General features: G+C 39.9%; 1 protein-coding gene across 2 annotated transcripts in view; it reads right to left on the bottom strand.

The window, feature by feature from the left end:
• The window catches only part of zyx (zyxin), a 22,022-nt gene extending 5,856 nt beyond the window's left edge, over window positions 1–16,166 (bottom strand). Inside the window, exons 1-5 of one of the 2 annotated variants that reach the window (XM_015046113.1) lie at window positions 15,887–16,166; window positions 5,384–5,619; window positions 4,390–4,643; window positions 3,188–3,274; window positions 1,229–1,765 (exon numbers count right to left, since the gene is read on the bottom strand). In XM_015046113.1, the coding sequence (XP_014901599.1) occupies window positions 1,229–1,765; window positions 3,188–3,274; window positions 4,390–4,643; window positions 5,384–5,606 (1,101 nt within the window). In that variant the 5' untranslated portion in view covers window positions 5,607–5,619; window positions 15,887–16,166. Of the gene's footprint in view, window positions 1–1,228; window positions 1,766–3,187; window positions 3,275–4,389; window positions 4,644–5,383; window positions 5,620–14,251; window positions 14,583–15,886 lie in introns of those variants that run through there. The other variant, XM_015046112.1, reaches the window with a different exon arrangement.
• Window positions 16,167–16,760: the final 594 nt, after the last annotated feature.

The raw sequence follows: 16,760 nt of genomic DNA, 5'->3' as shown, positions 1-16,760 counted from the left end.
TATGCCAAAACCACACAACGGAATTTTTCTTCAACATTTATTTAAAAATAAAAAAGGGAAAAAAAAAAAAAAAAAAAAAAGTAATTGTAGGAGGGGCAACCAGATCTCATCTTACAAGATCTTGCGATATTATTTCTCGTGGAGGTGACTACCGTCTTACGAGAACTAGCCAGTTGCAGTCAGCGTGGCTTCGCCTGGTGAACTTGTAAGAGAAGACGTCCCGACTATCCTTAAATCATTTTTTGGCAGCTTTTTGTATTTTTGGCAGAAATAATAAATTGCAAAAGCGTAATGGAGGAAACATGAACAACATTTAAGCACTGCAAGTTGTTCAGACCCCCCAGGAGGCAGACAGCGTCGCTATAACAACCAATGGCTGGACGTCTAGAAGTACATTGAGCAACATCCTATCAATATCAGCTGGGAAATGGGTTTTTTACTGCAGACCATGCATAGTTGAAACACTGACCAAAGGTCTCAAGAGACAAAAATAAATCAGAAAAAGATAAGCAGTTTGTTGATTTTTTTGTGGCAGAAAAAAGGCTTTTTACAGGATAACCGTTTTCTCAAGTGTTACTAAAATCTCATCTCGTCTTGAGAGTTTTAGGCATCATTGTAACTACTAAAACTAAAGCACAGCATGCTCAACAATTATTGTCCACTCTAGTGAAGCTGTGTGAAAAGCTTTAAAATCAATCTTTAAACTGCAGTAAAATATATGGTAAAGTTCAACTTTTAATCCGAGCACATTCCTGATAGTCGTCGATGTATGTTGGATGCCTGGTTCCAAACAGTTACATATCCAAAGCTGCTACATTTTCCCATCATACTCTTCTGTTTAATTGGATATCAGAAAAAGTGCTGGAGTGACAACTAATGCACTTGTTGCCACTCCTTAGGGTGGCACATTCTCAGTAAGACATGACAATGAAATTGCAAAAAATATTGACAGTTAACACAAACGCTCCTACAGTTGCAGACAGCCATTTAAAACATAAGAAATTTAAAACTGAAATTGTGATTCACAATGCGAGGTGAGGACCTCAAATTACCTTGCCATCACCCACAACCTCTCTGCAAGCTTTACCGTTAGAAAAATGGCATTATTTAGTGAGAGATTATTTCACTGCAATAAAAAGACAGCTTTATCTTAAGGATTTCTACCAGGGGTCCTGTACCTAAACCGGTTTGTTGAACAGTACATCCGAAGCAAAAAGCAGGAACGTACCGTTGACGAAGGGCTTGTTTTCATTGGCTGGCTGAAGGAGGATGGTGGAGATGTCTTGGCCTTGGGTTGAGGAGGAGGCACAGCAGCAGGAAGGTTTTGGTTTGCATTCCCCTGACTCCCAAAGGGAGAAGTCTTTATGTGATTAGGTGCTACAGGAGCAGTAGCGTAATTTGGTGGAGCAGGAGGTCCTGGTGGAGCTGCTGGTGGTGGTGGGAAGGAGATGGTGGCTGTGGGAGGAGAAGGTTTTGGTGCGCTGTTTACTGGAGTGGCTGCTTGGTTCAGGTTCTGGTTGATCTTTTGCGCCAGCGAAGAGGACGACGTCGTCATCCTCCCTCCGAACTTTGGAGCCACGGCAGGCGGCTTGGTGAAAGGCTGGGCGCCGGGGCTCGTTCTGGCCTTGAGTTCCTCCGCCCAGGGAGCAGGAGGGGGCCGGTCCCCCATCTCAGGAGGTGGAAGGAAAGAGAGGGCTGGTTTGGGAGCAGTTGGAGGAGCACCTGGAGGCTTGGTTGCTGGTGCAGATGAATACTGACTTGGTGTCTGCGGATGATCATCAACAACAAAACCCTGAATTTATAGACTCTGATGCAAGTAGATCCCCACACACACACACAAAGAAATCATGTTTTTAAAGGTGACCAATTATGCTTTCTTGAACAGGTTAGGATAGGTTATGGGCTACACAAATAATTTTTAGATAATGAGATTTCAGTTTTGTCACTCATGCTTATTTTGAGCCCATTTCCAGAATGAGCTGTTTTACGGCGTCTTGTCACTTTAAATCCAAATAATCTGCTGCTGGCGTCTCCTACCCCAAACTCAACATTTACGCTTTCATGTGAAAATGGCTGCAAAAAGATGCGCAGTTATACAACCGTAAATGTTTGAAAAGCAGAACTGGAGCCTCCTCCACAACCAACAAGAATGCAGCAGGTGGTTTCTGGATGGCGAGTCAACAGCAAAACACTCGTCTTTTCTAGTAAACATTGCACAGCTTATACAGCTGTAAAACCAGCTGACCAAATGTGCTGGAGCTGCTTGGTAATGGGCAGTGTTTTCTGACTTGTGACAGTGAGTCAGCAGTTTTTTTTTAAACAGTTCATTTTCCAGACTCCAAAAACCTTTAACTTATTCAACTTATTAGTGTCTGAGTGTTTTTTTAAGCATTTGGGTTGTTTTTAGAAGCTGTAGAAACCCAAATGGAAGTACAAAAATACACAGAATGTCAAGTTTGCATAATAGGTCCCCATTCATATTAAAGCTATTGGAGTTAAATTTCTATTTACCATATTTAAAATTCAGCACAGGGAAGTTAATATCTGCTGTATAAGCCCCCCAGACTAACACACTTCAGGCAGACACCTTTATTACACCAAATCTGATACACTGATTAAACTAAAAACCTAAAAGAGCCTCACAGTTTGAGCTCATCAGAAGTACTTTATCTTTCTGACATTTATTTTGTGGTTTGGGGCCAATGTTATTCTACTGTGATTCAGTACCTCCCAGTCAGATGAAACACTCCATTTATGGCCCTCTTACAGAGACTCTGGCAGCACACTCTGGCTCAATCACACCCTAACGCTCTCAGTTCGCCTCACTGTGCATCACTCTTCCTTTCCGCATGAAGCTCCTCTCTCAGCATGAATCACCAGTAACTTTACTCTTTTTTTTTGGTTTCTCTTTCAATCTTGTGAGTCATGTGTGCATTTCCCTTCATGAGCTTTTCAAGCTGAGCAGATGAGTGACTTTTGAAAATCTCCAAACAATTGCCACTGACCAAACTTGGTTTAACTTTTCACTGTGAAACTCAGTTTTTTCCCCCCATTGTTATTCCTCTTGAGCCTGCTGCCCTTTTACTTCTTTGTTTCTCTTTATTTTGCTGGAGCTTAAACATCAATTCCTGCTGTTTCTTAAGTGTTTTAGAGACCCTCGCCCCCACCCATTGTCTGTGCAATGTACCTTGGGACTGAAAGATGCTCTAGTTTCCAACATCTCAGTCAGAGAACCAAGTTTCTTGTCAAAGTTCGTCTGTTTCTCCATTTGTCTCTGATGAAGGAAAGAAAGAGGTGAAAAATTACAAAAAGTACATTTATTGACTCCAATTTCAATTTACAGACAAAATTAGGATTTTAGGAACCATAGTGGTTCCTAAAAAAAAAAAAAAAAATCAGTCCATCAGTCCTCAAAGGTGGAATATGTTGCATGTTTACGATATTTAAACACAGTTTCAATAAAGCAACGTTTAATTACGAGGCCTCTGCAGAATTGAATGAAATCCTGAGTAGGCAATTCAAACATTTAATCAGAGCAGAGACTTAACTAAAATCTGCATGACATCATCCACTTTTGAGGAATGTAGCTCGACACCACTGCGTTTCACACAGAGTTTACGGCCACTGAGTGGCAAGAAGAAACCTGGCTAAATGAGAACAGGTTGATCGGAGAAGAAAAAAATCATCACTAGAAATGATACGAGCTGCTCTGCAAATGGCCAAGAAAATAAATTAGGCATAAAACAGGGGCAGACTTCCATAGAGTAAAGTTTGTCTTCAGTATTTGTCAGTAAAATAGTTACTCATTACAATATTTTTGGCTCACATTGACAACAGTGATGTAAAATATGAAGTACTTGTTCACCCCTGCAAAAGTAAGCGCGAAAACGCACAAGCAAACAGAACATCTTGTCAGATTACAGCCTGAGCACACACTCAGACTTTAGTTTTTTTTTCAATTTATTAAAAAGAAAACTGTTTGTAAATTCAAGCCACCATATAAACAAAATTCATCCAATAAAGTAGAATAATTCCTGCCTGGATTTTAATTTGCATCAAAAATTTACTACTTGGTCATTAAAATGTGTTTTGAGAACAACCATCCTTTATTTAAAATTAAAATAAAAAGGATATTTTGTCTTTATCTGAAAAGTGTGGTGTGAATTTGTGTTGAATCTCCCTTAATCTGATAGCACTTTAGATCCAGTGCAACAAACTGATGTGACCGACTGCCTACTTCGTAAATGACCTAACGTAAGTTGTGGGGTTTAAAAAAAAAAAATAATCAAGACAGAAAATCTCCAGGTCATCTACAGACTAAATAACATAAACCAAATGCTTTCCAGTCTACAGACTGACAAAGCACCAGACTGAAGCAAAGTGACTCACCTGTGAGTTCCCAGCAGCATTTGGAAAACTTGAACTGGAAGCAGGAAGAGGTGGAGGTGGTGGGGGAGGAGGGGGAGAGGGACAGCTGGGTGGACAGGCCGCCTCCTCAGGGGGAGCCGGGAGGGGGAGGTCATCGGCCACCGGAGGCGGAGCAGGAAAAGCGGGGGCATCGGAGGCAGGAGGTGGGATGTTACATTCAGGGGGAGGGGCTGGCAGATCGTCATCCAATGGAGGAGGAGGAGGAGGAGGGAAGTCTGATAAAAGTGAGAAGGGGTTGAGTAAAACAAGGCATCAGGGGCCATACCACACAGTATTTTTTTAATGCATGGTCATCTAGTTCTACATCAGAGTGATTGACATATTTTAATTCAAAAACAATAAAATCAAAATATATCGATCTCAAAAATCTGATTTATTCAAAGCAATTCAACTTTTCAATCCGCTTACTGGAAGCTTAAAATAATAATAATAATAAAAAAAATACAAATACTTTAAAAACAGAAGATGCTTTGTATAGTCTAGATAACTAGAAGTGTAAATGCTGGAAGAGTTTCTTCCTCCTTCTGGTCTCACTTTTGAACCTGTAGCTCACATGTTCGTAGGGAACTCAAGCTACTGGGTCGGGCCAGACAATATAAGTGTACAATGAAAGACTGGGGGACATCGTGTATGCCGATTGGTTGATGACATCAACAGTGCACAGGAGCCCCAAAGTTTCCACCACAAGCTGCATGCATTTGTAAAATTCTCCATAAAAATAACCGTTGCTAGCAAAACACAGGAAAAACAAACACAAACATAACAAAAGAAAACTAAAGCAATGCCCAACATTTACAGAATGGAAACGACCTACTTGTATTTATCCCAATCTCAAGCCTGTGTAATTTTCTTGTATATTTACAAAAGTTATGTTTACATGCTGTGCGCACACAAGAAGTACTGAAAAAAAAAAGCTGCTGCCACGGGGAAAAGAGAGATTAAATAATGCAAATACCATCAGAGAGCGACGAAGGCGGCGGAGGCATGTCTCCAACACGACCAATCACAGCCGTCCCTACGGGTGTCGGTGATGGGGCCGAGGGAGGAGTCTGACTTTTGGGCCTTGGCGGAGCCACAGAAGCAAACTTCTTGGGCTGGTTGTAGAAAGATGGAGTGGTGACTTTGAAGTTCAGAGATGATGTCACCACAAGCGGCTTGCTGCCGTTGGAGTCGTCCATTTTGTGGATTTATCTGAGGACAAACGGCGAGAAGCAAAATAAGCAACCGATAAACACACAGGATTGTTTTAATTCATCTCACAGCGGCAGGCTGGAGGTGAGCTCAGACTGCTTCACCATTCCCACACCCAAAGATTAAACCAATATTTATCAGCTGACAAATGCCACAGGGTTCGCATTCCTCTGGAGAATATACACGTCAGGCATCGAGCTGTGAGAACAGTGGGGATGACGCATCAGTGAAACATTTGGCATGCAAACTGCACACTAATGCATACCAGCTTTAGAGGCTGCATCACCAGCACAACTCAGATGTTACGAAAAGATGTCGGGAATGCATTCAAAGTGACAAGGTTTTTCTATTTGTTGCATTTTGAAATGAAAAAAAAAATACTCATATCATCATACCTATAAAGTTTGTTTCATATTTTAATTTATTATCTTGGTTAAAAGTGTCTCGATACCCAACATAAAAGTAATAAGTCTTCCCATGTCTTAAAATGTTCTACTTTAATTAAAAGAGCATAATAAAAAGGAAGTATGAACCATCTCTCAGGTTAGAGTTACCTAAATACAAGAACTGTGCAGACAGTTTCCAATGAAGTGAGAAAAAACAAAGTGTGTGATGGTCTTTAATTGGCTTATAAACTCCCAGATGCTGGAGGTAATTTACAATGTGTAGCACCTGGCCATTTACAGAGTCATAAAGCTCAGCACAAGTAACGTTTCTGAGAACAGCCACTTTCCATAAGTAATGATCATCACCAAATCACCAAGGCATTTTTACGCGAATCGCATCACAAAGAGAGAGAGAAAAAAAGTTGTACCAAACACTCTGGTGGCTAAACAAGTTGTTGACATCATTTCAGTGACGCTTTCAAGAGTTCTTGGGGAGTTTGAATACGCCGCTGTGAAGAACGCCTGCATGAACTTTCCCCAGAAGCGGGGTTGTTTGTACGGTTGCCCCATGTGACCCTTCAGTACCACCAAAACCCACATGTGGACACCGACATCCGTTCAGGAAACTGCCTGCACTTCCACATAGCAACAGATTGCAACACAACATCACACAGGAGGTAAACTAGAACAGCCATCGATGGGTTCAAGAAACAGGATCTTGACTTTCAATGAAGCCTTTGACAGATTATATCTGATGAACGCCACGGTCACGACCGGAGAAGGAACGAGTGAACACAAGGAAACAATTAGTCAAAGTGAGGTCAACATAATCATCATATTTATTTTCTGTCTTAGCTCAAGCAAATCAACGCCAATGTTCCCTTAAATGTGACTCACTAAAGAAAAGAAAGGGGCCATTTTCAGTCATTCATAATTGCAAACAACAGCCCAAAGCATTTTATATGAGTGTGAGACCAGAGTAGCAGTGCTTGGTAACCAGACACAGGCTTTCAGAGAGTCACTATTGAATGGCTATTACATAACAGACATTACATAGTTATATACATATTTAGTGCATGAAGTCTGCCTTTCTGGTCCAAGTCCCTTATAAAATCAATTTGAAACACCTTATAGGCAAAAAGGCCTGTCATTGTCCTGCATGGGGCTTGGAGTGAATTGTTTAACCAACTAAATATTAATGTAAAAGAATGCTAGAAGTGGTACCATTAATGTGTGACTATTGGATGTATAGCAAATGTAAGAAAAAAATAAAAGTAAAAAAAAAATAAAAAATCTCTGAAAACTTCAATAACTGTAAGAGAACATATTTTTTGTTACGAGAAAACTGTCCTCTTCTGGTGTAGCCAATTAGGTTTATTCATGTTGCACCACAACATAAGTCATCCCAAGATGCTTTACAAGTGAGGAGTTTCAACACGGCGCTTTAGAGGGTGTCAGGAGAAAATAAATTACTCATCGGGGTTTTCTTAATGGCAGAAGAGTTAGGACCTTGGGAGCATTCTTTCTCAATATTAAAAATGTTTTCTATCCTTGTTGCTTTTTGATGGGACACACTCAACTCTTCAAAGTTCTCAGAGCAAAATAAAACCGTACAGTTCAGAGGAGAGTTTGTTTTCCGTGTCAGCATTCATCAAAAAACAGTCTTAACCTTATATGTCCGAGCTAAAGCCAAGTTGTTTCACAGGTGTGTCAGCTGATGCACAGGACATTGGGTAAGACTTCCTACAATGAATCATGGAATTTCAGAAACATTGGCTGCTCAAATGTCCACCACTTGGCAACTCGCGGCACCAACTTGCTACAACTACAACAATACAAGGAATTAATTGCAGTACTTTAACTCGAGACTTTAACATCTGGAAACATGTTTCAGGTTAAACATCTGGAAACAGGGCAGTTCAAATCAACTTTGGGGGAAGAAGACTTGTTTTAATCCTTCCTTTTGCTCCAGTCTAAACACTGGAACGGACAAAAGCCTTATGTCATGGTAAATGATGATGAGGAACTTCCAAGGCGATAACGTGCGCAAATATGCTCCATACTTCCTCAAACACTAAAGCATTTAAAACTTTCACCTGGTTTTGGGTACCTTTATGAGAAGCAGGCCTTTTCTATAATCCTTGAACTTGAAATCCTTTTTTAAAATGCAGCTACCTTTTAACTGTTTCCACGTGTGTCCTTATTGTTGGAATTGCTGTAACCTTTGAGAAATTTGTGGGAGTCTGCTGAATCACCATTCTCTGAAATCTCCTTGAACAAACTAATGTCTTCTTCTGCTGACAAGCTTTTTGGAGCTGCTGATTTCATTTCTAGCAGGATTTGGCGTGGCATCTCTGTAGATGGGTGGACAGCAAACTTGTCTGACCTGAACCCTATATAGAGTCAATGGGGTCAAGAAGATGCTGAAAGACACCATACCCAACAATGTGGATGACCTGAAGATCACCATTAAAACAACCCTGGTTTTCTTAAAACCTCAGCAGAACCACAAGATGATCACCTACATACCACACCGTTTCTTTAACTTACGCAAAAGAAACCCCGGAAAATGGACACACTTTTTAGTGGCTCAACATTTCCATATACCAAAAATTATAGCTTCATAACTAATCAGAATTCTAACAATATCAATAAAATCACAATTGAAAGAACTGACTGATTGCAATGCAAAAAGTTATATTTCAATGGCTGTGCATTAAAAGGTTTTTCTTTCCAGTAATACATTTGGTCACCTGAAAAGACTTTCAGTGTCTAACCACAACTAATTTGTAAGGTTTTAGCCATCAAGATTGTAAAGTTCACTGTGGCAATTAAGAAACAGTGAGGAAAATGTTGGTTAATTGTGATCAAAAGGGTTTCATAAGCTGAAAGCCATCAAAAACGAAAATGAAAGCAATAAATTAAATTTTCCCTGATGTTTTAATCGACTATGCATCTGTAGAATTGCCGGAAAATAAATGCAAAAAGGTGAAATTAGCAAAACGGAATAGAGGACAGGTGCTGAGAACCAGCTTGTAAAGCTGTTGTCAATGTGTTCTGTATCAAGACCTACTTGATTTAAAATGAAGAGGACTTCTATCAACAGAGCACTCCAGCCAGAACACTTAAATCTATTATAGGCGAGTGCTTAACAGGGATAGTACCGACTGTGATTTGGTCCTGTAATCAGAGTACTGAAGCCTCTTTGTCTCCGAGAGACAAAAGTCCTTTTAATTATTCAACAAGAACGATAACTTGTGGCAAGGTTTCATCTTCCCCCACGACGCAGTCCAAAGGGATTCAGTCTGGTGAGATCAGCTACACTCTCAACCTCAGACGGTCTTACAAATGTATCCTGAAACCTGATGCCTCAGAGGAGACCCTCTGCTGAAGAACATTTCTGGCATAACGGCTCGATGACATCACTGTTTTTGTCTTTTCCGCTGCCATGTAATCGACTCTCCCAGTCCCTTTGCAGCTCTACTCTGTTATTTTTATTCCTATAAAAAACAGAAAATGTCTGACATTGTGGTTTCCTTTTACAACTGGAGATGCAGATTAACGTTCTGTGGCAGAGCATAACTTTTTTTTTTTTTCTCTAATCTCCTTCCTCAGCCTCTAATTCAAGTCTCACCCACCACTTGAACTGAATGACATCACTCGAGACTGCATTCAATCATAGCTACCCTACAGCTGTAATGGGGGATGGATTCAAGAGGCTTTCTGAAGGGCCCCCAAACTGAAACCACAGAGGCAGAGCAGTCAGTTTTCACAAACTAGAAAACTGTGCCTCAACAGGGTTTGAACACAAACACCATCCGTTTCATAAATTGTATAACTTGTACATCCTTTTCCTCCCTCAATGTCTAACAATAAATCAGACAAAACCGTTCTGTTCCAGGTCATTTAGGATTATCAAAATTACTTCCATTTACTAAATTCCAGAATAATTATGGAGTAAGAATTTTTTTTAGTACCTAGTTTAAATTCACAAATTTATATACCCCGAGATCACTATGCTTTCATGAAAACCAGGATGACTTTGTCAGTGACGTATGTTTTACATCAAAGAGATGAACGCGTTCTGGTATGAAATGTGTATTCTAACGCCAGAATAAAAGCAAAAGACCTTGTGATAATGCTGGCTGTCCTTTAGACAGAGTGTTATTATCCACAGTGAAACCATTACAGCCTAAAAGGCCACTCTGATAGGAAGAAGTCAGTAAAGTATGTAAATGTATTCGGGGACAATGACCCCAAATTTTCAGAAATCTAACCATTTTACACCAGTTCTGTCCAGAGGAATGGGCCAAAATTCCAGTAAACATTTATAAGAATTTGTTTGGAAGTATACCTGAAATGTTTGACTCCATTGAAAAAAACAAATCTACTAAACAAGGACATGTATTTGGAGAATGTTACAAAAATATGTCAAGTAAGTAGAAATAATTTTGGTTAACCCAAGTGTCCTAAAACCAGAAATATTTAAAGATCTGGTTTCAGTTGTGTGACCTAAGATGACTAAAGGGCATCACTGCAGTCTTTAGGATGCTTGCAAAATTTGCTAGAATAAAACTGATTGACGGAAAGAATCTGGTGACTATATGAGTCATAAAAATAGCTAAATACTGCAAATAAATTATGAAGTATAAGAGAACAAAACAAAAACAGGTTTAACAATGAGGTTATCTTGAAGTTATAATATTTCCAATCAATCATTTATAAATACCTAGTTATATCAAATTTCAATTTGTGACAGTATTTTCAGTCATTTCTTCCAGTATTGGTGGCCAGTGTGCGGCTACTGAAACTCCCCATTGTTCTAATGTTAATAACACACACGGTTTCTGGGAAAGCCTGTCTAGGCCGGGGGTCACTGCTGCCGGGACAAACGGCCCTTTTGAGCCCAGTCTTACAGGTCACTGGCTATGTATTGTGTTGCTACGCGGTATTTCTATTCACATTCATTAAAGCGGACATCTCAAACCTTGTAACATCAGCTACTGGATCCTGTATCCCACAGCTCCTCCCCTCTGTGTGCTTACACCAACACAGAGCGTAATGAAGGCCAACGCAGAGTCACAAGATTCCAACAGACGAAATCCAAGCAGCAGACAAGAAGCGCTTTCAGCCAGGGAGATGCTCTGAAATAACTTGTGTGTTTTGACTCATGAAAGCTACAATTAAGGAGAATTCCTCATTACCCTAGCCATCAGCAGAGCTACTCACCGTTTGTGTCAACATGTTTTATGTGACTCCCCACCAAATAAAGCACGAGAGTACTGAGGTACCCTGAGTACCGGGATAATGGATGTGCAACAACGGATCCAGCACCTCATATCAGAAGCTTCTCAAAGTAAGGTGTCCTTGAACACAGTTTGTTTACGGCAGCCCAGGATTGAGTCTCAAAAGAATTTGACAATGCCAAAGCTGGAGAAATCCTTTCCTAAAATACTGCATCTCTGAAAGCTTAAATTCCCCGTAATCTTCCGGTTCTTACTGCAAAATCCTGCAAACGCTTTATTCACTCTTCCCCCCACCCCCAACATCAGACTAGATAAATTATTTAATAAAAATGGGAGAAAAATGTGTGAAACTGGTGAATCAGACCAAAAATGATTGTCTGCAGCTATGATGAAGTGATTAGCCAATCAGAATACACAACATCCAGTGCTTTAGCCATTTTGGTTTAGGTGGAAGTACACAAAAACTGAGTAGTATTTACAAAGACATGAAACCATCAACCTACATAGACGTCCGTTTACTAGGGTCAGGGTAAGAGTGAAAAACAATCTGTGGGTCTAAGAGCTGCAAGAAAATTGATCTGTATTTACAACCAGGAGTCAGCCCTGATAATTCATTAAACAAAAGACAAACCTCAAGCTCTTCCTACAATGGTAGTTTTTAACCACAGAGGTTAAAGCATCCATTTACTACACCAACGTGGGCACTCAATCATTTTATAAGGCAACTCTGACTGGGAGAAATGTACAAAACGCAGAAACAGCAATATTTCTTGATATTAAACATTCATCACCATGTTATCAGCAGATAAAACCAGATTTACTATACCCATCATATGAACTAGATAAGTAAAAAAGCCAAATAAATATCTGAGTTTAATGAACAACTTCACAATTATTCCTCCAATACAGTTGCCTAGTCTGCAGTTGAGTGACAGGTCAGTTGTTTTTTCCTGAAATATTCTAATTATTCATAACAAATTACCTATAATCTCAACACAGCAATCAGCCAGTTAATGGGGAGATTAGTAAAACTAATGAGGTATCCCTGAACTCTGCGTTTTCTAGACGGTTTACTTCAGTTTGCACCATCTGCCAACTCGTGTCAACCACAACTGACATTTACTAAATACGTTCAAGTTCACTTGAAGTCAGACTCTGCACAGTTAAATACCTTACAGTCTACCCATTAATGGTAAGAATGAAAGACAAGAGAAGCGAGACAGATTACAAGTGTGTGAATGAGACGGAGACAGACGGAAGAGCAAACATGCTAGATGTACCGGTACTGATAGTGTTTGAACTTGAGCACCTGGGGTTAATCATCCAAAGAAATGTGGAGTGCACAGGAGGTGAAGACAAGAGGAGAGTTATGGTGGAGCGGGTGGAGACAAACGTCAAGGACAATAAATGTCTCTGCGAGGGTGAAATGGGAACGCTTACAAGATGTCGACACACACACACACACAAAAAGGAACTGAAACTGGAGCCGTTTCAGGATTTGCCATTTCAGGAGGTTGTGATTTCTTTCATATTAATTTGCTATAAATAAAAATGGTTTGGTCTTTGAGACTGAAGCTAAGCAGAGAGGAGCAAACTGGACTTCAACATTCTTAAAAAAATAAAGAAGGAAAACCACAGTGGTTTGATGAAATGCTACTTTATGAACCTTTAAACATTTGACTGAGCATTATGTAAACAAGGGATCATTATGTGAACAAGGGAGATGGAGGTTGGAGGATATGCATCTTAAAAAAAATAAAATTGCATTAAGCAAACGATTTATGCTTTTTAGCTACTTTAGATTTAAATCGGATAATACAAAATGCTTTACATGTTCTATTCTCACAACATATTTCACACAGAACGATCACTGGTGGTGCACCGTGTCTTGCCCATCTGTCTTGCACAAATAATCACTGCCTTCTGTGTTTGTAATCACCTAATGGAAACATAAAAAGTTCATAAAATAGTATTTGCATGAAATACTGCGAAGTTTTTGAGGTCAGTGTTGTTTAAAGACAATAGTCTGTTTTGGACTTTGGTCCTCCTGTCAGGATAAGCCTCTAGGAATGAGAGTTATCTACTGCAAGTAAAATATTGACACTGCATATATACTGTTGTTTTATTAGAAGTGACATACCATAGAAAAGATTATAAATTAGTTTATCATTCATTTGGAGACAAATTCAGGCAACCAATGTTTGAGCATGTCCGGAGGAGAGATGGAGGATATATTGGGAAAAAAGATTTTGAATACAAAGTTGCCAGGGAGGGAGGAGAATGAGAAAAGCACAGAGGAGGTTTGTGGATGTAGTACTGCGACAGGGAAAGATGCCAGAGATAGATTGAGATGGGATTTAGAGTTTCTGCTATCAAACCCTCCAAAGGAGGGGGCAGAAGCAAAATAATGTTCATATACCTGGTCTTCATTGGCTGACAACCAAACATCCCTTTAAAAAAAAAAAAAAAAGTATGGTGCAATGACAGGAAGTTTGACAGGAAGTGAATTTATTGAAATTATACAAACCTTTATTATTACGATTCTACTGTTAACACTGGCAGAAAATGCACATACATTGTAAATGAGGTTGTATTTAATACTATTTGGTTATTTGTGACAGTCTAGAACAGCCAATGGACACAGCAAAAGCTTGTTTAGCATTTTAAAACGTCTCATTAGATTATGGACGTAACATTCCAACAGATTAATTACGGTCGGATTAATCTGACAGTAATCAGTTTAAAGCTCGGTGGTGGAAAACACTACAGATAAACAGGAGCAGATACCACCATTAAACGTAGAGGTGATTCAAAGCAAACGTTTCATTAGCTGAAGCAGACTGGCTAGCAAAGCTAACGGTGCGTTCTTTTTTTTTTTAATGACTAAAATGAATCGTTAGTGTTAAATCTACCTTTGAAAACCGTTACCGTGACAACGGCATCTGTGCTCTTTCACAAAGCTACATTTTAACCGAGGTCTGAAGAATAACAGACACTCACCTCTGCCTTCCGGCTCGGACCGATCAATGAAACCACCGATTTCCACCTATAGTAACGTTAGCAGGTCGGAGCACTCCGAGTCTGCACACACCCCACCACGTTTCCACTCGTGTGGGTCAGTCGGTTTCGGTGGTTAACGCCGCCCCATTTTTTCCCCTTTTACCTCATATGGAAAAGTCACTGGTTTAGTGGTGTAAGCTCTCAATTATTAAATCCAGCTGCATGACTAGCTGCTTAGCATCTATAACTTCTTTTTCTTTTAAGCTGGCCTTCCTGTCGGAGCTTCCGCATAGCCATGCCTTTATCGTCGGTGTCCATCACCGTGTTGTATGGCAGGCTGTTTGTGTATATACTCTGATACTCTTGATAGCGGTCGCCTGCTAGTTTTACTACATGGTTCCACAAACAGTAATTTGCTCATGCTAATGATTGGTTGGTCACCTGCTGCACTAGTTTAAAGTGTACATAAAATTGTGCCAAGCATGAAATCCACAAAATACAGACAAGTCAAACCAGGACTGAATTAATCATCCAGTCAAGAATTACACTTTATTTACACACAGTTTTGACTTGTGAAATAACTTTGATTGTAAAAAAACAAAATACATCAGGCAGAGAGGAAGATTGTCGCCCAAGGTACCATTTATGCACTAAAAGGTTTAACTGGTTAGACCACTCTAGTTTCAGAAAATGCCAACTTTTATGCTTTCTGATGCACCAGTTGACCATCAAATAGTGAACAAATAGCATGCTTTGTATGAGGACATTTTGCTAAATGTCCCCATATATGTACACAGTCAACTAGCACAACTTAGAAATGCAGAAAACTGACTTGTAGAACCTAGAAATCACACAAATCGACAAAGTGCAGCTTACAAGTTCACTAGAGAGAGTACATCTGAAATATACACTGGTTAATTAGTTGACATTTGTGTAGTTCCAGTATTTCACAAACATGACTAAAAAGCTTCTGTCAGTAAGTGCATGTTTAAGCTGTACTAATTGACTATTTAGATTGAATTAGTTAACTCTTGCACATTTAAGGATCATATGTAAATGAGTGAGCAGAGATGGTGTTGAAAAGTTCACATGTTAGGATTTTGAATATGTGGTCAACTTTTCATGGCAGTCAGTGACTAGATTGGTCTAATGGTCAACTATTGCACAAAAAGAAGCCTACTAGTTGGGACTTTAGTGTCCCAAGACACGTGCTTTCAGTAGTTTATCAAGCTGCAAACAGTAACAAGTGAAAAAGACCATGTTTTTTAACTTATGAGCAAATGTATAGCTAGTGGAGGGTAGTCACGAACTAGTTCTTGAGTATTTACACATATTGCTTACCGTAGCCATGAGACTACACAGCATATTCAGGAAGACTTATTCTTATCCACTGAAAAGATGGGAACACCACCCACTATGAGCTTACTGTACTCTCTATTAGAAAATGTTGCTTGGAGGTAGATCCAAAGCGCCTATTTCCACAAAGATGACATTTCATTTCACGTATCAGAACCTGAAAATCTGCACCATCTCTATGCAGTCAAAAGACTTTACCTTATTAGGTAACCTGTTGCAATCTGATTCATAAGACAACAGTTCCTAAGTTGCTGAATGATTCGCTAGAAAAAAGCTTACCCTGTTATTACAGCTGCGGTATGGATCTCCCTTTAACTTCCCCTCTCTCTTCCTTTTGTTCTTTTTCCTCTTCTCGGTCCAGAATGAGTAAGAGGTCGGAGCTTGTATCTGTAACACCAACTTCTCTTTCTCTCTTCCTCTCTCTGGTTACTAGACCCTCCCCCTGAGTTTTTCAGCATGGAAAAGGAATGACACCATCCTCCCAAACAAGTTCTTTCTCGTCTGACTTTGGCTCAGGACTTGTGTATTTCTGTGTAAACAGCACCCCTCTATCTCTCTCTCCGTCTTTCCCTGTTTCTGTATATGTGCTCATAAACGGTTCAGTCAGAACCACCTCCTTCTCTTCCTCTTTCTCCTCCTCCTCCTCCTCATCCTCCTCCTCCCCTTCCTTGTTCTTCTCCTCCAGCTCTCTCCTTTCTCTCTGGATTCTTACAGCATTCTTCATTCAATGACATCAACCCCCTTACCTCTCCATGTAAGGTCAGGCTGGGGGAATGAGGGAGCCCGGAGAGGGGGAGATAATGGGGACTTGATTAGATACAGACTCAGAAAGCGGTCAGGGCTTTAAACAAAAGGAGGTACAGTGGCTGAAGAAAATAAGTTCCACTCAGCCTGGACTGTGGAAACTATTTATTTATTTTTTTTGCTTTTATTTATTCTCAAAGAGTTCTTCAGCATTTTTTGGATTTTACTCCAAACCCCTCCTTCATGTGATAAATGATGACAAATGAATTATATAAAACTGCTTGTAAGCTCCTCCTCATAATTAGGATGTTGTCACCTTTAGCCTGGTGTTAATGTGAGACACCGCCCATCCTGTAAGCCAGCCCTATGTCTGACTGTATGTCCTACTCACACACACACACACACACAC

The sequence above is a fragment of the Poecilia latipinna genome, unplaced genomic scaffold (genome assembly GCF_001443285.1).
Source record: "Poecilia latipinna isolate Pla-1442-1.1 unplaced genomic scaffold, P_latipinna-1.0 Scaffold765, whole genome shotgun sequence".
NCBI lineage: Eukaryota > Metazoa > Chordata > Actinopteri > Cyprinodontiformes > Poeciliidae > Poecilia > Poecilia latipinna.
This window is presented reverse-complemented; position numbering and strand designations above follow the sequence as displayed.